The sequence below is a fragment of the Knufia obscura genome, assembly GCF_036327395.1.
Source record: "Knufia obscura strain CCFEE 5817 isolate CBS 148926 chromosome Unknown scaffold_16, whole genome shotgun sequence".
In the NCBI taxonomy this organism is placed as follows: Eukaryota; Fungi; Ascomycota; class Eurotiomycetes; order Chaetothyriales; family Trichomeriaceae; genus Knufia; species Knufia obscura.
The window spans coordinates 137,733-163,017 of NW_027042702.1; the positions used below are offsets into that span (position 1 = coordinate 137,733).

At 48.9% G+C, this 25,285-nt stretch overlaps 7 protein-coding genes across 7 annotated transcripts; 2 read left to right on the forward strand and 5 right to left on the reverse strand.

Annotated features, from left to right (window-relative positions):
• Positions 1-1,441: 1,441 nt before the first annotated feature.
• Positions 1,442-2,806, forward strand: PMZ80_010127 (uncharacterized protein; the record flags this gene model as incomplete). Its single annotated transcript, XM_064878518.1, has 1 exon — positions 1,442-2,806. The coding sequence occupies one exon, from the start codon at positions 1,442-1,444 to the stop codon at positions 2,804-2,806; it is 1,365 nt and encodes a 454-aa protein (XP_064725597.1).
• A 694-nt stretch (positions 2,807-3,500) lies between these two features.
• On the reverse strand, positions 3,501-6,182 carry PMZ80_010128 (uncharacterized protein; the record flags this gene model as incomplete). Its single annotated transcript, XM_064878519.1, has 1 exon — positions 3,501-6,182. The coding sequence occupies one exon, from the start codon at positions 6,180-6,182 to the stop codon at positions 3,501-3,503; it is 2,682 nt and encodes an 893-aa protein (XP_064725598.1).
• Positions 6,183-7,101: 919 nt separating this feature from the next.
• PMZ80_010129 (uncharacterized protein) lies at positions 7,102-9,765 on the reverse strand (the record flags this gene model as incomplete). The annotated part of the gene is made up of 1 exon (XM_064878520.1): positions 7,102-9,765. The coding sequence occupies one exon, from the start codon at positions 9,763-9,765 to the stop codon at positions 7,102-7,104; it is 2,664 nt and encodes an 887-aa protein (XP_064725599.1).
• Positions 9,766-10,807: 1,042 nt separating this feature from the next.
• On the reverse strand, positions 10,808-11,239 carry PMZ80_010130 (uncharacterized protein; the record flags this gene model as incomplete). Its single annotated transcript, XM_064878521.1, has 1 exon — positions 10,808-11,239. One exon carries the CDS (start codon positions 11,237-11,239, stop codon positions 10,808-10,810), a length of 432 nt encoding a protein of 143 aa, XP_064725600.1.
• A 539-nt stretch (positions 11,240-11,778) lies between these two features.
• On the reverse strand, positions 11,779-14,337 carry PMZ80_010131 (uncharacterized protein; the record flags this gene model as incomplete). The annotated part of the gene is made up of 1 exon (XM_064878522.1): positions 11,779-14,337. The coding sequence occupies one exon, from the start codon at positions 14,335-14,337 to the stop codon at positions 11,779-11,781; it is 2,559 nt and encodes an 852-aa protein (XP_064725601.1).
• A 5,302-nt stretch (positions 14,338-19,639) lies between these two features.
• Positions 19,640-22,005, forward strand: PMZ80_010132 (uncharacterized protein; the record flags this gene model as incomplete). The annotated part of the gene is made up of 3 exons (XM_064878523.1): positions 19,640-19,763; positions 19,820-19,898; positions 20,073-22,005. 3 exons carry the CDS (start codon positions 19,640-19,642, stop codon positions 22,003-22,005), a joined length of 2,136 nt encoding a protein of 711 aa, XP_064725602.1.
• A 447-nt stretch (positions 22,006-22,452) lies between these two features.
• Positions 22,453-25,029, reverse strand: PMZ80_010133 (uncharacterized protein; the record flags this gene model as incomplete). Its single annotated transcript, XM_064878524.1, has 1 exon — positions 22,453-25,029. The coding sequence occupies one exon, from the start codon at positions 25,027-25,029 to the stop codon at positions 22,453-22,455; it is 2,577 nt and encodes an 858-aa protein (XP_064725603.1).
• Between the last annotated feature and the right edge of the window lie 256 nt (positions 25,030-25,285).

The following is a 25,285-nucleotide window of genomic DNA, read 5'->3' on the forward strand; positions in this document are numbered from 1 at the left end:
CGGGATCGCTGGGCAGCTCAACATGAATACCCCAAATCTTTGCTATGCTGGGTCAGCAGTAGGGAGGCGCGACTGGCGATAGCTCTAGATGCGTCTGAGCTATGTTAGGCGAACTTGTAGATGGTTTTGTTCCATTTTCCTTGTAATAGTTTGCCCAGGTTGTACATTAAGGACCTGCGTTGCTCAGAACGATCTTCTGAAGACGCACTGACTAGCAATGCCGACACCAATTGAGGACTTGATACAAGAACTTGATTCTCTGGCCTTCTCCCTACATTGAAGCTTGGAGCTTCTGATTTTGCGTAGACACAGTACTGCAAGCTGCCACCCAGCAAAGTCTATGATTCATTGATTGCCTCTCTTCATGTCTTCACATCTCCCGAATTGACGAGAGATCGTCCATCGTTGTTCTTATTCGTACTGCTGCTCGCCTGCCTGTCCAGGTCGGAGGATAGGGTCAACGTCTGGGGCTGGCCGCTACGCGCGACTGTGTTAACAAGAGTTATGCTCGAGTTATCGAACTGGGCACCGGCAAAGAGCGCAGGTAGTATAAGGATTGCCATTGATACACCATTAGGATGCACGTCGCCGTTGATGCTGCAGCGCACTCATGTAAAAGCGCAGTTGCGGACGTGGACAACAGCCAAGCTTGGCTACGGTCACCGGATCGTCTCTGATTGGTGGAAACGTCGACGTGCCTTCCTGCAGCTTTGGAGAAGATCTGTCTGCCTTTTTTCATCTACTGGTACTACATCACTCAAAGCCTTCTAAACCTATGACAGGCGTTTGTTTTGTTCGTGTAGTATCGCACTTCAGGCAAGATGGCGATAAGCAGAATACCAGAGATCTCGCGAGGGCTGGAAGGGGTTATCGGAGCCGGGAGGATCACCGATGGGCTAGAACCTTCTCTATCGCCTGGAGATGAGTCTCGTCGTCACCACCTGGTCACCGCCCCTTCCCTTCTTCTATCTCCATAAATTGCTCCTGCCTTCTCAAGACTCACGATTGTACTGCTCTCATCTGTGCCAGACATTTTGTTCCCAATGGCTCCTTTACTGAACTTCCGCATATGTAACGACAGCAGTATTCAATAACACATTTTGACTGCAAACACTTATTTGCTTGATTCATTCACTCACCTCAACTGTACAAATCAGCTTTCAGCGCTGCTTATATCTCTGCTAATACTGTATCAAACTGCGTTAACGAAATCTTACTGAACCACCCTCCAACGAAATATCAAGCTGGCCGCTTACGTCAATACCGGGGAGCACGCCAGTATCGTGTAAAGAGCGATTACCAGAGAGACGTTAGCCAGGATATTGACGTCGGTTCGCGAATCCGCGGAACGTTTGTAAATATCCATTCCCGCAGGTGGGAAGTACGCCAGTTCTTGAACTTGTTGCTTGTGCGACCACGTTGATATTCCACGCGGAGCCACATGGGCCAAACACGGGAGAAGAAGCTAAGCAATCGAAACTTGAAATCGCAGCAGAAGCAACAAACAGGTGGCGAGTTGGTTCCTGAGCTTCCATCACAGACACAACCTGCCATTGTGCTGTCTCACATCAAGCATGCGTCAACACCAAACGGATTGCCGAGGAAGTCGCACCGTCCATTTCCTTCATCTGTCAAAGACTTTATCTCCTCCAAAAGGGTTGACACTTCCCTTATTCAGGTCCACGACTTCGGACCTGGAAAAGGCCTTGGTCTAGTTGCAACGAGAAAGATTGAGCCTGGAACACTCGTTCTTGAGGAAGAGCCAGTAATTCGCTTGACCGAAGAAGAAGAGCGAGATAGTTCTCAATTACATGATCTGCTACAAAGCCGATACCAATGTCTTACTGACATCGACAAAGCAGAATTTCGGAACCTGCATGATACAAAGAAGACAGACTTCTCGCCGCGTCAATCCATCTACTGGTCGAACGATTACAACTTGAAAGCGCCTCGATCACAATATGGCGGCTCATGCCTTGGCTTGAAGGCAAGCAGAATCAACCATTCCTGTACACCCAACGTGCAGTTCTCCTTTATGGAGCCAGAATCTTTGACTTCTTCTTCTGCGGCGGACCCCGTCTCTGCTGAGTCTGCTTCCGAGGGGGACGATGCAAGTTCAGTAACTTCCATAGATCACGACGACGCTGGTGCACCCCAGAACTGCAAAAACGGCGTTATGAGGTTTTATGCCATCAGACCTATCAAAAGAGGTGGCGAGATTGTCTCAAACTATGACTCAGCCTATCTCACTTCCGAGCAGCGCCAGCTCAACCAGCGGGTGTACTATGGCTTTCAGTGCGATTGCTCGGTCTGTCGTCCTGACACAGATGGCAACGCCATTAGCGATGGCCGTCGAAAGAAGATGATACGATACAGACACATGGTCAAAGACGCCGAACAGAGGTGGCGAGCTCGTGCGATAGACGCTCACCCTCGACGACAGCTTGAAGTGACCAGCAAGCTGGACTCGGAGCACACGATGGCCCATGCGGCGTATACTGCTTCCTCGCCAAATATCAGCTTATCTAGCATGAAGCCTGAGATTTCTTCCATCATCGAGACACTGGAATGCCTAGTGGATCTACTCAAACGTGAAGGCCTTAACGGCGTTGAGCTCGCGGACGTGTACAGCAAGTTGGCCAAGTGGTCTGAAAGAGCTGACGACATGGACGCAGTGGAAGAGTGGCTGAAGAAGGAACACGCTACGTGTATCATTGCCTTCGGAGCAGACAGCAGGAGAGTGAAGAAGGTGGAAGAAAGGCTTGATCTTCTCGAGCGGTCGGACAAGGGTAAAGTCAAGGTATAGGATGATGGACCTTGCCCGGAGCGATTGACACAGAATGGTCGGCTTGGTACCTGGGTGACACTGGACGGAATAATTGGAGGTGGCGTCTTGGAGGAGTGATTATTTCATCGTTGTGTTCATTCTCACATATATCTAGGCTGGTGAGGTACGCCTTCTGCCCATCGCATGAAAGAGACTGTCACTCTTGCACCACTTCTCTCAGTTCTGAGTTCATTTGTACTGTTTATATCTCTGATATCACTGTTAGCAAATTGCATCAACATAATTTTCCTAAATCATGATGAATCAAACACGGAAGAAGAAGCCAAGCAATCGAAGCTGAAAATCACAGCAGAAGCCACAAATATGGAATTGAATTCTTCAAGATTGCTCTCCTTGCACACTGCATATCCTCAGAAATACACACGGAAAACATGTCCTCACACCGCTTCTAAGTGTTAAACCATGTAGTCGGTCGCTCCTGGCTTACAATGTGGGCACGGACAGTGTCTAGCCTCTCAGTGCTCATGCTCACCCAAGAGTGACTTGTACTTCGACTTCCTGGATTGCTACTTCGCTCCTTACCACGAGAACCAAAACATGCCTCGATTTCGTCCTCTAGTGTATCAGCTAGATGAATCCTGTAATACCCTCCCTTGTTGTAGTGGAAAGAAATCGTTGGTGCTCTGCGTCAGCAAAAGATGTCGCGTAACCCTTATCCCACCGGCGTTGTCTCCTCAACCGAAGCCGCTTTGTAGTTCGACTTCTTGGGGCTACGGCTTCGTTCCTTCCCACGGGATGTAAAGAACGCCTTGATCTCGTCTTCCAGTGTCGTGGTTTCCGTAAAAGCCGGCATGCCTGCTCGTTGCTCAGAGGTGAAGACGTCTTCCAGGAGACCGTGCTCCGCGACATTCTCCTCCAGCATTGTCAGTGTCGACGCATCCAGACAGGACAAGTGCTTGTGCTCCTCTCTCTTGATCTGCTCAATACCAACGGCGCCCTTCTTGTCTAGCCAATCTTCAAAAATCTTGCTTGTAGCTTTCATTCGCTCTCTGAACACTGTGTCCGAGAGATCTTTCGGATACTGAGCCTTCATCTTGACCATCAGTGCAAGTTCACCTGCGATTGCCGCCATCATATCGGAAGCGCTATCTAAGCCGTCGACGGCGTAGCCCTCAAACTGCGTAAACCATTTATTGTTCTTGAAGAGCTGTAGTAGCTGCGCGGTAATCTGAATGCATGCTTTGTTGATTTCGACGAAGCCAAAATCGTTGATGTTGAGTTCTGTCCCGATCTTGCGCTTCGTGAGACGGAGGATGTGGAGAGGTGAGAGGTGCTTGGTTGTATTGGCAAGTTTGCGGAGTTCGTCGCGGTTGGTCAATTTGAGGTCTGGGCCCATCTTAGGGTTACGTGGGACTTTGCCGAGGATCTTCTGGACGACAGTCGCTCTTAGGATGAGTTCTTCACTGTCGGCTTCTTGACCTCGCAACGTTGTGTCTCGCATGATCTGATTGAGCAGCGATGAGAGGACTGGCCAGAGTAGGAAGCGACTATTGAAGGCGTGGGCTGTCTCGCCACATTCCATGGGTTTGAAAGGCCTTGAGCCCAAGACGGATTGCTCGACGGATCGCTCGGTGTGGCCCATGGAATACATGATGCGCACCATGTATGCATCGGGGCGCGATGCTCTTGGCCGCGGTCCCCTATACACGACTTCTTCGCCGCACGCTGACAACAGAAATTCTAGGTCGAGCCATTGTGCAGTCAGAAAGCCTTCCTCCTTCAGAATGTTGTACACATGTGCGAGCGTGATGAAAGTGTTCGTATGGAAGACTGTGACGAAGCCTGCGAGGCTCAGCACAGTGCTTTGGTAGAAGTCTTCGACCCCAGCACACACCCATGAGGTCTGCAGGAAAGACGTTGACTGGTCGACGAAGGTGTCGTGATGCTTCTGGGCTTCTGCGGCCAATCTGCTGAATTCGCCTCGTAGATAGGCAAACCCCCACTCATTATAATTGTCGAAGAGAGCAATCTTAGTCGTTAACATGCGCATTTGCTCTTCGGCGACCGAGCGTGCTCGCTGAAGGCTCTCCGCTGTCCTCAATGCGCCAGTGTTAGGGCGACTTCGCAAGAGTGCTCGAGCGACCACTTCCATGCGCATCGCGAATGCAAAAGTGTCTAGTAGGTCGAACGGGCCGAGGACTGTGTCCTTCCTGGCATACATGCCTCTCAGAAGCCAATGGAGCTCAGCACTGGGCAAACTGCTGCCATCAGGTGTCTGCACGTACTTGCGGTGTGCGGACATGATATCTGATACCACTGCCATCTCAAGCGCCATGTGTACGTCTGGGGTGTCTATGTCGGATCCTTTGTAGTTATCGTATGCGTGGCTGGTGAAGTAGTCAATTTCTGATATTGGCTGTAGCACTGCACTTGTACAATTCTGTTTCAATTCTTCTGCACTGAGCCCAAGGCATTTGTGAATGACATCATGCATGCGAAAGAACCCTTTCTTGCAGTTGCCTCGTCTTGTCTTATCGAGAGACTTCCTGAATTCGACCTCGGCCTCTAGCTTCGCGCTTGTAGAAATATCATTGAAGGCTTCGAGCTCAGCTTCTAGAGCCATGGCAATTGCTTGATTGGTAAGCAGTGCAACGCTTCGTAAGGGCGTGCTCCCAAGAGAGAAGCTGACCCAGTTTTGGACCAGGAAAGCATGAAGTTCGTCCATTGCTTCGACAAGACACATCTTTGCTAGCAGAAATTCTGCTTGTTGCCTTGAAGCCGCAAGCTCCTCTCTCGTCCGGGGCTCCGGTGTTATCTGAACACTGATGGTATCTTTTTCCCCATCCTCAGGATCTCCTTGTGAGCGGCTAGACCGAGGGGCGGAGACATTAAGCGCTGCGAATCTGTTCACCAAGACGTTGCCATGGTCTTCTTCGGCTTGGTCGTTACTCTCGGAGTTTCCCTTTGAGGTTTTGGGGAGGACACCGGCTTGCTTCATCAGATCAATTGCTTGACGCAGAATTCGAACAGGATATTCGTGATTTTGATTCATTTTTCGCGCTTCTTCGTCATCGTCCTGTGTGTTCTGTGCATACCATCGTAGGCACTGTAGACGTTTCTTCACCACGTTCTGTAGCTTATGTGCGATGACCGGTGGCATCACCACTACAGGCTGTTGCTGTATAATCTGCTGTACGAATGGCAGGATTTCGTATATGGCGATGCTGGAGACAGGCGCGTCTTTTGTCAGCTGGTGTTGTTTGAGGCGCTTTGATGACTGTGCCGAGCTGTGATCTCTTCGCGCAGCCTCCACGATCCATTTGATGACCGACTTCTCGTCATCTTTGTAAGTTCGATACGCTAGCCATAACTCGCTGTCAAGCTTCGGCGCCATTACTGCGTTCGCGCAAATACAGCTCAGTGAATCGATCGAAGGTGGTCAGTTCTGATCGATGAGGGCTGTGTATCTGTAGATCGGTGTTTGAACAGGATAGAAAGAGTCTAAGTTGAAGCAGTCCATCGGAGCGGTATTATAAGGACATGAGCTATTGTCTAGTGACAACGTACATGTCGCGTAGTGCAAGCTTTCATTCTTTTGATACGAAGCTCTGGATCTCATTCTGCATCGTCCGTATACACAGGTTCTTTGTATACGTGTCTCGGTTTATGCCACTAACGAGTGTTTCGTTCGGGTATCCCCAAGCCCGTCTTAAGCTGGATTTCAGTCCCTTGCAAGAGCCCGCCCATTTCACTGGCTTCAGCATCGGTCACAGCTTCCGTTGTATTGTGCCTCGCGTGTCTGACCCTGAATCTTGTGCTGACAATTGTCTTGAAGGCCATGACGCGTCTCATGATGGCTTTGAGTAGCAGAGAATGCGATATAGAGTAAGAGCTTTGCTGATGATTTTCACTGTCCAACAGTGGACAGACAGAGTCCCGTGACTCGTGGACGATGTTGAAGTTTTGGATGACGAGTCATACCCAACTTCTTGCTGGTAGCAGAAGTAGTCGATGAGGCGCTCCCAGATGGAGGAAATCACGAAAGACGCGTGAAGCGGAAAGGACAACGGAGCTCTACGTTTGATCAAACCTTTCAAAGTGCAGGTTTTACGGCGAGCATAGGGCTCTATCAACGAAGTGTTGTTCTCGAGCGAGGCACATTGACACGGCGTAGCTATACAGTAACGCAATTATGATAAAGCCCATGTCTGCCTCCTGTACGTACCTTGGATCGCTATAAACAGTACATTACATCTGAAATCGACAGAGACTACATGATTAACACCGTTGCTCATTCCCTTCTCCACTTCCTATCAGACTTTCGCTCTGGGTTTCTCCTGATTGTCCTTCTTAGCATGCAGCACGTTGACTTCATCCTTCAATTTGACTGTGTTCTCGAAGTGTGGCATCCCTTCTCTCTGCTCTGCGGTAAAGATTTCATCTCTCAACCCATGCTTGCCTGCAATGTCGCCGAGTAACTTCAGCAACGACGGCTTCAGTTCTGACAAATGCCCAGGCTGCGATGGTGGAGAAAGATGCGCGACACCATTGCTGCCATTGCCCTTCAGCCAGTCCTCGAAGATCTTGCCGGCGGCCTCCAGCTGCTGTTTCGCGAGATTACCATGATGGTCTCGCATCTGCTTTGGATGCGTAGATAGCATGGACACCTTGATATTGCTCGCCAAGTCCATCGTTATGTGTCGCGCCTGATATGCCGCACTATATTGCTGATCCGGCTTCAGGACGAAGCACCAATCTCTTTGCTGCCACAACTGATTGAGTTGCATGATCAGCAAGAAGAAAGCCTTATTCATCTGATGCCAACCAAAGTCCAAGGCTTCGAGCTCATGCTTTAGACGCTGCTTGGCGAGAGCAAGCACGTGTACCACAGACAGGGGAGGAGCTCTAGCTGCCCACTTGGTCAGATCATAGTGATTTTTGATGCTGCTATCGGTGTCCATATCAATTAACTTCTGCGGTTGACCTAACAGTGTCTGCAAAATTGTGGCTCGAAGAACAAGCACAGTGCATTGAGCGTATTGGTCGTCGAAGCTGTCCTCATGCCCGATCCGATCGAAGAGAACAGTCAGCAGAGGCATCGCAGCCGTGCGAAGTAGTGTGTATTTGTCTGGTTCGAGTTTTGGCCAGCCTCCTGCCTGAACGATCTTGATGTTCTTCTTGGTATGTAGACCAGTGAGAAAGCCAAAGCGATCTGCATAGTCCAGTCTTTGTGACTGAGTCGGACATGAACCTCTGAAGAACGCCTTTTCACCACAATGATGCATGAGGAAGTCGAAATCTGGCCATTCTGCAGAGATGGCTCCTTCCTCCTTCAATATGTTGAAGAGGTGTGCCAGTGGTATGAACAAGCCAGCGTACATCGTCGCTTTCGCAAACGTCGAAGTCGAGAAATAAAAAGAAATAAAATGTGGCAGAGTATGCGACGTAAGTGGATACCCGAAAGGTCTCAGTGCCTGCCCGGAGTGGATTTCATGCTGAGCCTTGGCGCTGTCGATGGTCATCCCGCTAGAGCTGAGCATGCTCTCGCGGTCGCTCGCGTTATAGTTGTCGAAGAAGACAGCTTTGCTGTTGAGAGATTTGAGGTGGTCACCTGTATCAGCAATAACGTGCTCTAGACCCTTCAAATTCATCTGCTTCGCCCAGTCACAGTCCTGCCCGCAGATCAGCATGGCCAGCATCTCCAGGCGGAACGCGAATGCTACAGCTAATGGAATATCAGCCGGTCCTTTGGTGGATTTGCGACGGCGGTGTAGCCAAGCCACATGTCGAGCAAGCAGGCTGTGAGTTCCTTCGACCTTGCCTTCTGGGGCCATGTACTGCAGCAAATCGCTGGATATACGTGCAACCAGGAACAACTCGATCTGAGCTTGGTACTCTGCACTGGCTTTGAAATAGTCAGAACCATGGCTGAGCAGAACGCCACCTCGATAAATGATACCATCACCTGGTCTTGAGAGTGACCAAAAGTCTCCAAGGACTACAGACATCCTTAGCAAAGGTTCGCATGAATGATCCGAGCCTGTGCGCTGGAATTTATCGAAGAATTTGGTTGCCAGTCTCTTGAGCTTCGTGTGGTCTTCCAAGCCTTCTAGCATCTCCCGCTCAACCTCTTGCTCACGTCTCCGGAGGAAATCGATAGCAACATCGGTAAGTAGGGCAGCCTCGAGGAGCTTCTGCTTGTCAAGGCTGCAATTGATCCATTCTTGAGCCATAAAAGCTTCAATCGCTGAGCCTTCGGTGATGAGACAGAATTTTGCAAACATGTATTCTTCTTCGAGCATCGTGTCTCGATCTGGAGCTGGGGCAATGACGGCTGTTTGGATAACCCCAACTGTTGCTTTCTCTGTGAAGCCCTCCAGACCGGTGTTATCGTCTCCTATCTCAACGCATTCGAGCTCGAGGGCAGCAAAGCGGTTTGACAGACTGATGCTTTCTGCAAGGTTTTGGATCGTTGATTGCTGGCTTGCACCAGCCACACGGTTCGGCATCTTGTCCTTCAACAATCTCAGGCAGTATTGCAGGACCTGGACGGGATACCGATGATTGTTGTTCGCCTTTCGGCCTTCTCGATCATCTTTGCTAGTGTGATGCTCGAACCATCGTACACATTCCAGTCGCTTGCTCAATATGCTTGCGAATTTAGTGGCGATGTCGACCGGAATTTCAGTGAGCAATTTGCAAGCGGCGATGGTCTCAATGAACGGAACGATCTCGTATATCACGATGCTTGGATGGTGTCGTGGAGTGTTCGAGCTTCCAGCTATCTTTCTGGTCGATTTGCTCTTGATTGACCTCATGTCATTTTCCTTGCCATCCGTCGTAGACATCACATCCTGGCTGGCGATGTGCTGTTCACACCCGCGCGCGTAGCTCACAGCCCACGGGATCACGATTCTCTCTGATTGCTTGTATTCCGAGTACGAGTCCTTCAGATGGTCCCCAAGCTGCGGCGCCATTCTGACTGAGTTGATTCTGGTGTAGTGGATGACTCGTTAATCATATAAGTATGAGATGTGGAAGCAAGATGAGTAAATCTCAATGACCACTCGAATATAGTGTAAGAAAGGAAATACAATTAGGTGTGATGATTCTTCAACGAACTATAAACGAAGTCCATCTTTCACTGTACATATTAGTGAGGCCTGTTTGCTCCGCGAGCAGCTAACTGTGAAAGTGTTCGTCGGGTTAGTGACTGATCGTCTGTTGTTGGTCATTACGCAGAGTGCAAGTGTGAAAGCATCAACACTGGTGTCGCTTCAATCCGTGCGAGCAAAAAGAAAGAAACTTAACTTCACGAAAGTGTGATCGCCCATGACGTTCGTTGCTGTCATTGGCTTCAAGTCAGCACGATTGTTGAGCACGCTGCACCACACTGCTCGCTGGTAGTAGTAATTGACCTTTGCAGCCCTTCATGTCGGAGAGAGTAGAATCCGCAGATCCTACCATTCATGAGATTCATGGTGAGACAGACAACAAATCCGGAGAATCTCAATAGAAGCATTTGGCCAGCATTGTGTCAAACGGACGCGGTCAGAAAGTGCAACCAGAAGCGTGATAGAGTGGTAGATGAGGAAGTGAAAGGCTGGGACTCCGGCAGGAGAGTATATCCTCACGTGCCGTACACGTGACATGTTTGCACCAGTATGGCTTAGCGCCGAATGGAGCGATCACGTAATCAGTTCAAACAACTCATGATGTGATCTATGTAGGGTTGAACAGATCGTTGCATAGTGTGAGTATCTACACGATACTCGCTCTAGACAACTTGATCCTGAATATCAAACATGACCGGACTCGTCTTCCGAAAGCTATCCTTAATTTCCATCTCCTGCCACCAAGCGCACAGCTCCGGGTACTGTTCTCTCCAGCCCTTTCGAACACCGGTGAAGTCTATCATACCCACTCCACAGCCAACAGCAATATCCGCAATACTGTAAGTGTTACCAACCAGATAGCTACTGCCAGACTGTTTACTCGCCACAAGACCAGCAAAAGCCCTCATCCCGCCATCGATCTTTCGATTCTGGCGAGCCATCCATTGCTCCGACTGCTTCTCCTTCGGCCTCCGTGACTCCCAGTTAAGGAGCACGAATGCTCCAGCAGACCCTCGGCGAGGGTCTGAATTTGTCGTGCTTTGAGATTGAGGTCAAGATCGCCAGTGATCAGACGAGGAGCCTTGTCGGCATATTTCGTGACGATGAATTCTTGGATGTGAGCGCTATCGTAGACTGGCTCCTGCTTTTCGGCATCGGGAAAGATTAAAATTGGGAGCTTCTCCAGTGGATTGTACTGTGGCGTTACTGTCGTGCTGTCCCAGGGCACTTCGTTCTGAAGCTCGAAATCGATACCTTTCTCGTGCAAGGCGATGCGGTTCATGCGGGCGAATGGTGACGGCGTTGCCGAGATCATGGTTAACTTGTCGACACCCATGTTGAAAGCGGGATTCTCGATCTTAGGTCTCGAAGGTCTGCGGCTAAGTTCCTATGATTGTATTGGTATAGGAAATTCAGACTCACTAATGTCTGTCTGTGAGCACAGGTTCGGGTAGGAAGGAAGAAGTTTTGATGGTATCTACACATGCGTCTCCCTCGGAGTAGTACATTGTCGTTAATTGTCTTCGAGACGACGTCATATCTGAAGATCATGAATAGAGTTCAACAGATGATCGGCGCCGGGTATCCGGAGATCGAGAAAGGAGGAAAGCACGAAGGCTATCTGACCTCGAGCTTGACAGAATATATACACTTGAAGCTCGACGCAATGTTCTTGGGTTGGAACTCATAGGAGAATGTGATTCATGTCACTCATACACCACTCCGCCTCTGGACCTTCCCGTCGGCTTCTCGAACATGGCGCTGTCCTCACTGTTATCTCATGCGGTTGCACCATGGTTAGTCTAGCTTCAAGCTATCGCAGACCGCTGAACCTCCGTTGACACGGGTCTTGCTCATATCTTACTCAACATCTTCTCACTTGTCCTTCGTAAGAGGCTTGCCAAAGGTTTCGACAACTTGTGCTTCCATATTGAACATGTCGTCCAGCCACAATATGTCTCCTAACTGCTCACTTCCGAACAAACCGTCAGGCGTACCATATATCTCGTGGAGACGTCTCAATTCCTTGAGAAATGGCTGGGGCAGAGCAGACAGAAGTCTTCGCTGTGTTTGCAGCGTTTGTCTTAGACCAGAATCTCCGTGTTCTGAGAGCCAAGCATCAAAGATCTTGCCCACAGCATCGACCTTGTGTTGAGCTTTGTCTCTGGCGGGTGATTTCTGGTCTGCAGACATTTGAAGGCCGGTGCTCAAGTCCATGAGTACCACAAACGTTTGATGGAGAGGTGACCGCCTACCGGCATCTGCGCCATATGGAAACCATCCCTGCTTCTGCCATTCCTGCGCCAACATGCTTGCAAGCTCTATGCATGCTATGCTGAGTCTGTCAAAAGAGAATTGCAGCAAAGGCAACTCCGCTCTCAAACGACAGCGCAAGAGGTGCAGCAAGTCGGAGTTGTCGAGTTGCGGTCCACGGCTCGCGAACTTCCAAAGTTCTGCATGGTCCGAGAAGGTGCCATCATCTTCGAATTTAATGGTTTTGACAGTACCTTTGATGAGTCTTTGAACTGTGTTCCCACGCAAGAAGAGTCTCGCTCGTTCCAGTGTAGCATCTCGGAAAGGCACATGATTGTTGATGCGCCCCCGAAGGATCCCAGCCAACGGCCACGCCCAGAAGCGAGGTCTCAATCGGCCAGTTTCACGACGGTGGACCTTGCCAAAGTTTCTTTCCCAGTCCTCTGGCTTGTCGCCAAACTTGGCAGTGAAGTTGTGCGCAAAAAGTGTCTGATCCAGATATCGGTCCCTGGAGCCACTACTGGGCTTCTGACCATGGTAGATATATTTCTCGCCTATGCCTGCCTCGAGGAAGTACAGATCGTGCCAACGAGTACTTGTTCCGCCTTCTTTCTGGCACATGTCATAGATTCGTGCCAGGTCTGCGAAGAAGCCTAAGTCTACCATGGCTGTGACGAAGATCTCCCCAAGGAAGCACCGAAGCTCGAAACTGCAGACGCCCATGTAAGTTAGGACCCAAGGCAGGGATGTAGGGGGAAGCTCGCTGAAGAGTTGACACTGGGCAGGAATTTGCGCAAGGAAGTCGTCGAGACTATCAATGGACTGCTGCCGAATCTGCTCAGACATCTCGCTGCAGTATGAAGATGAATCTTGCAGATTGGCAAGGTGTTCTCTAGCTTGTACTAGACCATCCTCATGAAGCCGAACGGTTTGATCTCTCCCGAATGACGAGTGGTCTCTGCATATGTAGCTGATGGCGACCTCTACACGCATTGCAAAGGCGACGCATAGCGGAACATCTTGAGGGCCTGTGAGATCCTTATAGCTTTTTGAGAGCCAACGCAGCAGACGAACAGACTCCGGATCTGGTCTGCCATTTCCTTCCTGTTGTAGCACATTTGCCCAGGTCTTTCTAAAACTGCCCAGAGCCATGATCTCATATGCCGCTTGTCCGTTTACAGGCGCGTGGAAGTAGTCGATGTCTTGGAGAGCCTGCTTGGCCGGTTCGTATCTTGTGCTGGTGTCATTTTTACTGAATACCTCATACAGTATTGCCTGCATCCGGGACAATGGCTCCTCGATATGGCCTGTCTTTGTTCGTTGCAGGCTGGCGAACAGGCTAGATGACGGTGACTTTGTTGGTACATTCATCTCCCACTCAGTAAGACCAACATCGAGTGGGAAGCAGCTTTCTTGCTCTCGCTGTCTGACCAGATCAATAGCTTGGTTAGTAACCAGTGCGGCCTCCATCAAGCTGTGACCTGCAGCGTCTGATGCATAGCTAAGCCATTGCTGAACGACGATGGCGTATATAGCTTCATATGCTTGGGCGATACAATATCGTTCCAAGAGTAAGTCATTCTTCTGGGGCTCGTATGTGTTGTTGTCTTCGTGCAAAAGCGGGAACTTGTTCGTATGAAACTGGCTTCCTCCGCTGATGTCGGCATCCTCTGCCGCATGTGTCTCGACTTTTTCTTCTTCTGTAAGCATTTCGAAGCGGTTTACTGTCAACGTTGGATCGATCTGGTCGACGGTACCGTCGAGATCATCTTGAACATCGGTCGCAATTTTAGAGCGGAGGAGGTTGTAAATCTGATGGAGGGCTCGGAGGGGATATGCATGACTGTGGTTTCGTTTTTGCGTCTCCAAGTCATTCACTTTTGTATTATCCTGGTACCATGCAGCGCACTTGGCCCGTAGAGCTGTGACATTACGTAGCTTCTTGGCTACCTTCTTTGGTATTGTGATGATGGATTTGTCATTTGCCATCTGCCTTACGTACGGTATGATTTGATATATCGCAAGGTCGTCATCGCTCAGAGAGGCTTGAGAGCCAGTAACAGTGGCCGACAGGTATCCCCGTGCTTGTGCAGTCCTGAGAACATATTGAATGAAGGTCTTCTCCTCGCTTTTGTACTGGATATAGCTAGAGAAGTGGTGACTTGCAAGCTTTGTGGTCATGTTTGCTGTGTACAGCAATTCAGCTGCGGCGATGGAAAAAAGCAAATGCTTGTGGTAGATATGATGCAGAAGTTGGTTGCGACTGGTCGTAGGAGGACCTTATTACTCTGCAGTGTCAGGCACCGGAATCCAGTGAGCAAAAACCAGAGCAGTGATAGTAGGACCCATAATGGTTGCACTACGCCCTGTGAATGTCGATCTATTGAGCTTGAGGCACTTGGTGCTTGCACTGCGTTGTATCGCAGTGTGTGTGCTGTGCACCCGTCCGCGGTGCAGTGCTGTATCAGGCTCCACCCTGGCACTCGCCCGTCACCTCGAAAGCTCGATACGGCACAGCCCGAAGTGACGAGATATCCTTGAAGCTGGACGGGAACAGGGACTCCAGATGGTGGAAGCTCAAACCCTTGTGCTCAAGGATTGCAGAACCCTCGTGAATGTTGCCTGATCAGGTCCCACTGCTCAGTGCTAAAGCGGTCAGGATGATTGGTTTCAACGTAATACGGTGCCAGGCACTTGCTACGTCGACGACCAATACTATCCCTGCATCCATCATGCTGTTGACTCCTTGAACAACGGATGAACAACTGTGTGATTCTAACGCATGCGGTGAGAGCTTCCCAAGCGTATGTGTTGGACAAACCTGGTACTGCTGGGTACATAACTTAATGGTAAGCAAGGGATCAGCTCACCAGGCGCTGACATGCAGCCATCGTAGCCTTCTGGACAAGCAAGACAGTATTGTGCAGTCGGTCCGTCGCGACAAGCACAGGACTTGCCCTCGCCGATGGCATACTGTTGGGTTGAACCCCGTGAATTGCTTGCTGGTAAGATTGAGCTTGCTCTCTCGATACTCATGATGGCTCACGAACAAGCCTTTGTATTGAAAAACGACGCAGAGAATTATCGCAGAGCCTCAAGGCACAGTCTTCTCCGAGCACTTCGCAGCGGCCTTGTAAGGGTGCAGGGTGACCTTGAGGGTTTCTTCTGAAGGTTGGGACATATTGTGCGGTCATGCTTTCGGATTGAGCTGCTTCAAGTACGTATGTGCGCATCGGTAGGTAGTATACAACTATCAGAGCATGGCTGCGCAGTAGGAGTGATGATGGACGGGAGTGTTGAACGTGACATTGACAGAAAGAGAACAGATAGACTGAAGCGAAACACTTGAGTGGTTTCAACCAAGGTACGCAGCACCAAGACCTTCGGTGCCAAGACACAGGGCCCTAAGGCGCCCAGCAAGCCCCTGCCGTGAACAAATTGCTGGGCTGGTGAAACTAGCCGCCCAGACTGAAAGGTTCACGAGCCCCCTAAGCTTCAAGCATCATGGACCCACGAAGTGCCTGGAGCTCGGCTTCGGAGATCTCCGTAGCACGCCCATCTCAAGGCGGGCGAAACCGCAAGCAGGTTCTCTCGATAATTCGTCGTGTTCGCCTACCTCAAGTCTTGGGCATCGCGAGCATCATCAGCATTATTTTTCAGGCTCTACAAACGCCAGTTCCGTCTGAACTCTTTGGGCTCGTCAAGTTTATTATACAAACCTGCTTTCTGCCAAATCGACAAATTATTGAGACAACCGGCTTGCCAGCAGTTCATTCACGGCACAGGCTTGCTGGGCATTGATCGTTATTGTCTAAGCGAGACCGGCGGTGGTAGGTACTAATCGACGCCTAGAATATTATACCATATAAGCGTGAGCGGCGCTCTCCGCAGCCTCGAATAGCGTCTGTGCTCCTCCACCTGCATAGCTGGATGCCATGTCCTGCCCACTCAATCATATCATCTTGGTTTTTTAACACACTGATACTTACGAAGTGGAGGATCTCGTCAATTGCTGGCAGTGTGTATATATCGTAGATATCGATATATTTTAGACTATATATTGTAATATCGATAGGTATAGGGTTTTAAGTATATATCATATATATATATCGATATATCTTACGTAACGCTAAGAATACTATTAATAGTATACTAGGGTAGAAAGTTATTATTATAATATATATAAATAAAGCTACTAGGCATTAAGATATTAATTAAAAGAATAATATTTTTAAAATAAATTACTTTAGATTAATAACGATATTAACATTTTAGTTAATAGATTCCGTATACTCTAAAGTAAATATAAAAAGCGCTATAGACTAGAAGGGCCTATTATAGCGTTAAAAGAGTTTAGCTAAGTAATAGAGGATATTAATATCCTTAAATTATTAATAAAAAGACTATATAAAGAGTATTCGAATAATATAGAGTTAGATATTAACGGTAGAGAGGTTAGTACTTATTTAGTAGAAAATCGATACTCTATAACTACTAAACCTAATAATTAGTAGTATATATACGGCTAAAAATACCTAGTATTATCTTTAATAGCTTAGGACTTCTTAGCTATTATAGCTACGTTTATACTAGTAGAAAGAGAGTTTAGCTATATCGGGGATATCGTAAATAATAAAAAAGAAATAGGCTACCCGTAAAGCGGGTAAATATTATAAGGCCGGTATCTCTACGTGACTAGTAATAGTATAAGTAAAACCTCTATAGTTCTACTTAAGTAAGCTAAGTAGGATATTAAGCTAGTAAGTATTTAATATAAGGTTAAGTTATATATAGGTAGGGTTCTAGTATAACTTAGGTTAACTACGGAACTATAAACTATACTAAAGGAGAGTTATAATCTATATACTTATTCTTATAGTCTCGAATAAGAAGTCTTAGTTAGTTTAATAGTTAATTAGTATCGTCTCTACTAATTACCTATATAACTAGTTATTACCTTTCTAGGAAGTTACGTAATAGGTCCCTTATCCTTTACGTACTAGGCTTCCTCGTAAGACCTTCCTTATATCTCTTATATCCGACCGCCGAACGGCCTAATTAATATAGTCCGTAACAGTAAATTAACTAATTTATCTAAAAAGTTAGGCTAATTTTAGTAATAATAAGCCTAAAGATATAATAGAAACGAAGAAGAACAAGGATTTAGACTAGGTATATAGGTCTTAGCGTCATATAGTATATATCGATATAGGTAAAACGAGAAAATTATATATTAATATATATTATATTAATAATATATACGATATATATATCGATAGTTATACACTGATTACTAATAATACTTGCAATAGTATAACGTTTTATATTAATAGTAGAGAATACTGTTATAATTACTTAATGGTTTATATAAAAGCGTAAATTCAAAAACGTTGATCTTTATTCCCATCACCCGATCGGCTCTCGCTTACTTGGAATTAGCAACCGAGGTCGAATGATACTATAATGGTATGATATGTATATAAAGGACAAGGATCTACCCTTTGAGAGTCCTAGGTAGTATCATAGTAACTAGGAAGGATACTAGTAATCTTCGAACATCCACGATAGGCCTCAGCAGGTGATTGCGCAGGGCATGCGGAAAGCAAGCGTGGGAGAAAGCTGGTAAGAATCTTCATATTGCTGCGAGACTTCTTCTGTCCTCAAGTAGGCCGTCTGGACACTGTCTGCCGACGTGGTCAGAGCTCGGTGCAGATGCATTAACCTGTTCGATACCTAGCTCAGTCAGCCTGCCACTCCCGAGTTGCAGTCAACTCTGGATAGCTATGAGTATAGACCAGCGCGTGCCAGATCCCCCTGGGTCTCCGTCGCCTTTTTGCTTGCTGCATTTTGTCATGGTGTGAAGGATTCTGCCCGGATCGCCGCATTTGAGGCGATCCTCATGTAGAACATATGAGGGTACGGCCAGGCGGTTAGCAGTGTAGTGAGAGGCAGAGGAACATGATATCAGTCTCTCTCGGCATTTCGCATCATCTGGTCGTACAGGGAAAGCCCTTAGCGGTGACCGACATCCCAGCTATAGTTGGTCTAGAGACGAGGTTGAGACTTTCCCACCTGCTCTTTTTGCGTCAAGCCGACGATATCCTGCGGGCAAGCTTCTTCCAGGAACCCGTGATCTCTTTGTCCAGTCTCATTATGCATATCGGTCGTCCTTAGCAAGGCGAGGAGCGTTGTCGTGTCCATCAGCCTTCGCCCAAAGGCGCCGGCTTCGGTCCGCAGCCTGTGAATCGTGCACTCAAGCACTCCTCTACTCTCATCGATCGATCGAAACCACAGCGGGATAAGTCTGCAGGATGGCGAGACGGGGAATTATTTAAATCGGGTCAAAAGAAGTGTTCAACAGGAAATAGCAGTCGGGTGCAGTCAAGATGTGCACAAGAACTATAGGTCGAAGATAAGACTTAACCAAATTCCGAAGGGTTACGACGAACGTTTTGCGACTACAGCAGGCGTTAGTGCTACACTGAGCGCATACATCGGATCGAGCAGGCTTTGGAAACTCCTTGACACACCTTTGCTTTAACTGAACCAGCGCCAAAGTGCAGACAAAAGCATTGAATGCTCAATTGTCGGCGACTCGATGGATTCGACCTGCGTGACTCAACCGCCTCAACGATACATCATGTGCCTGTGCGAACACAATGATCGGCCGCAAAGTAGGTGGCTGTTCAAGTTGCTGTGCCTTGCATAAGCGCCTTGCAAGGATCAACAGAGCCGACGACGAAGAGGTGACTTTAGAGGCAGACCATGCATCTGCATTTCATTTCAGATCATACAGCTGAGCTGGTCCGTCACGCTTCAATCCTAATCTAGTCGTGATGAACGCTTGCATTATGTCTCTCAAGGCAGTCAAAAACACCTTGGTCATGTCGTAGCGCTCCGGGCGGCCTACGTTGCGGCGATACGGAGTTGCCATGCTTGTCCATGCTGGATGGCGCATAATTATATGAGGACGGATGTGAGTGGCGGCGTGGTAATCCAGGGCGATTTTCAACCCCATTATTACAACGAGCAGCAGATCGAAAGAAATTTGGCCGTACTGCTTGATTGGTTGTCGGATCTGAATTTCGCGGTCCGTTTGCAGTCTCATTGCAACAAGAGAACGCCTGGCACAGGACACTGGCTACTGGACCATCCTAGCTTTTGCGACTGGCTCGACGCAGATTCGTCCCAGTCACAGGTGCTGTTTTGTCGTGGCAATTCTGGTGTAGGCAAAACGATCCTAAGGTACGCTACCCGAGGGTGGCATAAACTTGTGTTATTGACTCTGTCAGTTCAACAGTAATTCAGCATCTGCGAGATAGACCAAAAGCGAGCGAGCCAGTTATATACTGCTTCTTTGAATACTCTCAACAGTCACAATTAACACCGGACAGAACCTTGGCAAATCTGCTTCGCCAAATTTATGTGACCAATACCTCGCTGTTCCTACCTTCGTTGGAGGCACTACACAAATTGTGTGAAGATGGTCGACGGAGGCCTACTTTCGCCGAAACTCGTCATGCGTTCAAAACTGCCTGTCAAGGTGTGGAGCGGCTTGTCGTCGTTATTGATGCATTGGATGAGTGCGAACATGCAGTCCGGCGTCGGTTGCTTGCCGCTATTGATCCATTCACGAACCACAACATCAGATTGTTTGTCACAGGCCGGCCTTATATCAAGATTGGAAAATGCCTTGACCGACCCGACATGCGACTCTTCGAGATCAACATGCAGATTCCCTTGTCCGATCTAAAGTTGTTTATCGAGGATCGTATCACTGACAGTGAGGATCTAACTACAGTCATCGAACAGAACAACATCAAGGTTGATCGGATTGCCAGTCGCATTCAAGACAAGACACCATTGAGGCAGGCCTCCTTTTCCGGCTAAGTACGCAGATGATGCTGACACCGCAGCTTTCTGGCCGCCGAGATCTGCCTCAATTCCATCGAGCAGGCAACCAACTCGGCCGAATTCGATACAGCGCTCGATGCCGACCTCTCTGATCTTTCTAAGCTATACGATGAGTCTTTGAAGAGGCTACGGGCACAGTCGCGATCCAGAGCACAGCTAGGCCTCTTGGCCTTGAGCTGGCTATCCTTGGTCAAAGCACCGTTGACATTGCCTCAACTGGCTCACGCGATATGTGTCTCTAGCAACGGAAAGACCTTTCAGTTGACACAAGTGGCCCCAAGCGAGACGATATTCAGCGCTTGCGTTGGTCTCGTGACCTTGCACCCGGTCAGCCAAGAGATCAGACTTTTACATTCAACCGTCCTCGAGCGCTTTAAGGAGACTAAAAGCAATGTTCTTACAAATAAGGCTGTTCTAGAAGCTTGCATATACTATCTCGGACATCAACAGATCTACGCGGCCATGGGAACCATTCACGCTCCTTGCCCGGGCGAGCCAGAAGCCTTGCAACCATATCCATTCCTCGGCTACGCACTCAGCTACTGGTACTACCATGTCGACAAAGAAGGGCAGGTATCACTGCCACTGTTGGACTTCTTAGGCAGTCACAAAAACTTTGAAGCATGGGCGAACACGGTAATCTTCCGGAAGAGCGGAAATGCTTCACGAAGAACATTATTGTCAATGTCCGTCGACCATCCTGACTTTGAAGGCCTAATGCGAGGCGAGCTTTCGGAGGTCGTGTATTGGAGTCAACGTAGCACATCACCGTACCGCCTGTACGGAATGTGCTTCGCACTGCGTAAAGGCTGGAACGCGACGCTATGTGCGCTGTTGGCTCGATCTTCAGGCATGGGACAACAAGACTTGACACACCTGTTATATGTTGCTATCAGATTCGCCAATGTGGACGGCTGTCGTACACTTCTTGAGCACGGGGCTTCGCCAACCCAGGCTATCAACTGTACACGCATCTGCCATGACCGAGGAGCTCCTCCCTCACATTTCGCCTTCTTTCATCGCCGACGCAGCATCTTGAAGCTATTGATCCAACACGGTGCTAGTGTCAATGAACAAAATTCTAGGGGTTACAACATACTGCACAAGCTTCTGGCCGATATCACGGGATACGGGCCCCAACAACCAATACTGGATGACATAGTTCACCTTTTGGACCTCGGTGCTGGTGCTAACGAGCTTGATATAGCCAGCGAGACTCCATTACACGTAGCTATGCGACGTGTACGAACAGTCGAAATCATCTCTGTTCTGCTCGAACGTGGGGCAAGCACGGAGGCCCGAAATTACTGCGGACAAACTCCTCTACACGTCGCTCTAACATCGTCGCGACCTGACAGCATAGTAGCGCTGCTGTTGAAACACAAGTCCCCTGTCAGTACGCGGGACAATCACGGCCATCTGCCAATACATGAGGCCGTCCGTCGTCGGCGATCGTGCACTGTGCTGAAGTTACTGCTACAGGCTGGCGCAGAAATCGACGGCCAGGACACAATGGGCGACACTGGACTCCATCTGATCTGTCGGTCGATAAAATCTCAGAAGGATTTCGAGCTTCTAGAGCTGCTTCTCGCCCACGGTGCCAATGTCAACGCTCGAAATCATGATGGAAACACGGCGTTGCATCTCATCATGGACGCAGCCGCCCGAAACCTAGATCTCGGTTTTGAAACTCTAGTCAAAGAACACGTGAAGGCGGCGACAGTGCTGCTCAAACAAGGGGCTGATCTGCATATACAAAATGTGCTGCGGCGGACCCCTTTGCAGCCAGATCGGAACGAACGCGCCCTGACACTAACTATGAGTGTGCTCGCGGATTATGCACATGAGGCGGGAATCGTTCTTTCATTAAACGTGCAGGATGAAGAGAAGACCGAGGCGAGCGCGAACGAAGTCCAGTCTGGTCTCAGTGAGTAGAAATGGATGCCCTGCGAAGTTCCTACACAAAAGCTGATGCAGGATCTTATATACTGCTACAGGAACAGAGTGCTCTGCTGACCTACTACCAGCTACATCTAGCATACTTGCTAGCTGGTAGTATGCTGCAGATTATCCGGGCGGTTGTGACGCCCTACGGGTGAGTCCCGGCGAAGCCTCCGCACCAGGCGGTCGAGATATTCCGTCACACCTCGACGACAGCTACATAGTGAGTAGTGGGAAATGTCCTCGGGAAGAAGATAAGTCTCGTCATTGCATTGACTTGAAATCACGCTATTTGGTAACAAGTCTGCTTGATTTTCTGGACATTGCCTACTTAACCTGCCCTTCATTTTGCAGTGTTGTTTAATCGTACCGTGCATTCACCCTGCAATAGCAGTAGCAAGATCTTCCAATGCTTCAATGCTACGCGCATCCTCAATCACCCTACACTCTCCGCTTCTTCCTAAACGTCCGCTTAGCCATCGTTTCCACATCATCCACCTCCTTGAACCATGGCACCCCTTCTCGTTGTACTGAAGTAAAGAGCTCTTTCGGTGTCCCAAACTTGATGTGCAACTCTCCCAGTTTGGCAAGGAAGGAAGGCTTCAAGCTTGAGACGTGCTTACGCTCACGCTGCTTCTTGCTGATACCCTTCAGACCCACGTCGCCCTTCTTGACGACCCACTCGTCGAATATGATCCTAACAACTTCAAGCCTTGCTCGACGTCCGTCTTGCCATATCGGATCTTTCTGTGTCGCCGCAGCAGAAAGGACGTGGCTGAGGTCTACTGCCAGAGATTGTAGCTGCTCCTTGGCGCTATATTGTAGATTCTGTTTCAAATTATCCGTGTTCCAGTTATTGCTCCGCCATGCGTGGCCGAGCTTAGCCGCTAGAACCAGACATTCCTTGTTGAATTCGTGTAGATCGAAGCCGTAGAAGCCAAGTTCCTTGCTGAGCCGATGTCGCAGAAGTTGCATGAGTTGCTGGTCGGTAATTGGGTCGTCGCGACGTGCTATTTTTCGGAGTTCGGCCATGTTCTTGAAGGTGAACTCGCCTGCATGAAAGTGTACTCTCTTAGCACTTTCACCGAGAAGCTCCTGAACTGTGACCGCTCGAAGAAACAGATGTGCTTGTTCTGGCGCACAGCCGCTGAATGGGCTGTGGTTGAACAACCTTTTTGCAGACATGGTACACACTGGGGTTACATAGAGCTGTGGATTCCGAGGAGGTCGAATCGCGAGCTCTTTCTGACAACCGATGTACACGAATTTACCATCTTCTGATATCTCGACCTCATCGACACCTCGTCCGAGACTGTACAGGATACGGTGGAGATATCGGCTTTGGTCGCCCTTGCTAGGTCTCTGGCCGCCGTAAAGATCGTCTTCTTCGAAGTGCTTTTCAAGAAACTCCAGATCTGGCCACTTTATGGTGATCCCTTGTTGGCCGCACATATCGCGAATTTGCGTGAGTGTCCGGCAAAGTGTTCCTTCGAGCGTCGCACAGGCATGCTGAGCCGTGTAGAAATATCGGAGTGCAAAGTCTTTCAGTCCCAGATAGCTCATCAAGTACTGACTCTGATCAGCGGGCAGTTTTGGAAACCATCCTGCTTTCACTCCAAGAAAGATAGCATCACAAGCACTAATCGATCGCTGACGAGCATCCGCGCTGTAATTGTCGAGCAGTACAACCTGACTCTGCTGGCGCTTCAGGAAGTCTGTTGTAATCTTTTCCATGTCGTTGCCAGACTGTCTGACCTCGCTAACCGCTGCTTCGGCGTGGTCGCAGCAGATATGGCTGATGAGAAGCTCCATTCGCATGCCGAACGCCAGACACATGGGGATCGACCCAGCTGTATTCAAGCTCTCCGCCCTGTCAATCACCCATCTCAAAAGGTGCACAGTCGCAACATCGCTGAGTAAGCCTTGGTGTTGTTTCACACGTGGAAGCATGCTGCACCACAGCTCCTGTATTGCCTTCAACTCCCAGCTGGCTTGTTCATCGACCGACGCTGTGAAGTAGTCAGTGTTGTGCACAATCGCCTTCCACCTTGCATCAGGTTCCTCACAGTTCAGATCACCGTTGATGAGCTTGGAGATCACCTCTTGCATGCGAAGCAGTGGATCCGATGCGTTCCCAGCTTTTGTGCGACACGTGTCCTCGAAGAGACGAGATGCTTGCATATAAGCAGTATCGGCGGAATCTGTCGAGCCATTACCAAAGGCCATAAACCGACTTTGCTCACGCTGCCTGATAGCATCAACAGCATGATTGGTGACAAGAGCTGCTTCGACTAACGAACAACTGCCAGCTATGTAGCTCAACCACTGCTGGATAACAATCGCCTCCATGGCTTTCATCTCTTGTATCAGACAGTACTTCATCATCAAAGCATCGCTATCTCTGAGAGTCCTCCACGCTGTGGGACAGAAATCTGGAAAGGACCTGGGTGTCGGAGTGGCATCGTTCTTTGTTGGGCTTTGGTATGGACTCTTCGCTCCATCCAACGACAAACTGTTGATATCGTCAAGCAGTTGTGGGTCCTCGAAGTGAAGGGCATCAAAAGCATTGGCAGCCATCGGAGAGCCACTTTTGTCGGTGGTCGACTGGAGAGGTGGAAGCTTGTCTTGCAGGATGTCGACCGCGTCTCTAAGCACTTTCAAAGGATAAGCATGATTTTGAAGACGCTGCTGGCCCTCTTCATCCTCGAGACCGATTCTCTTCCGATACCACGCGGCGCAGCTTGCTCGCTTCCTGATGACATCTCGAAGCTTCCATGCAATATCTCGGGGTATGTGTCGGATAGAAGCGTCGTTCGCAACGCATTCAATCAGAGGAAGAATCTGATGTATTGCAGGTCTCCTGGGCAGGCTTTGTGCAGGCGATTCACTACCCTGCAGGACCGCTTCACGTGCTTTACTTCTTCGAGTAGTATCGACAAAGTATTCGATCAACTCCTCTTCACCTGGTTTGTACTGTGCGTAGGTATCTATCATGTAAGGAGCGAGTTTCGTCGACATCTTGCTGTAGCGGTAGAAGTTGGTTTGGTGAAGACAGCCATGAATAACATGTAATGTGATAGGGGATAACACTGATGCGGCTCAGCTTTCTGAACTTCAAGGCTAGCATAACAGGTACCGCCACCGTGTCAATGACAAACAAAGAAGTGCTTTCTTCTTTCATACCATTGTGATTGGTACTTCGCGCACTTGCACTTGCACATCTTGCAGCCATAATCACCTCGGAATGCCGAAAGTCAGTTGACGGGGGTCGAAA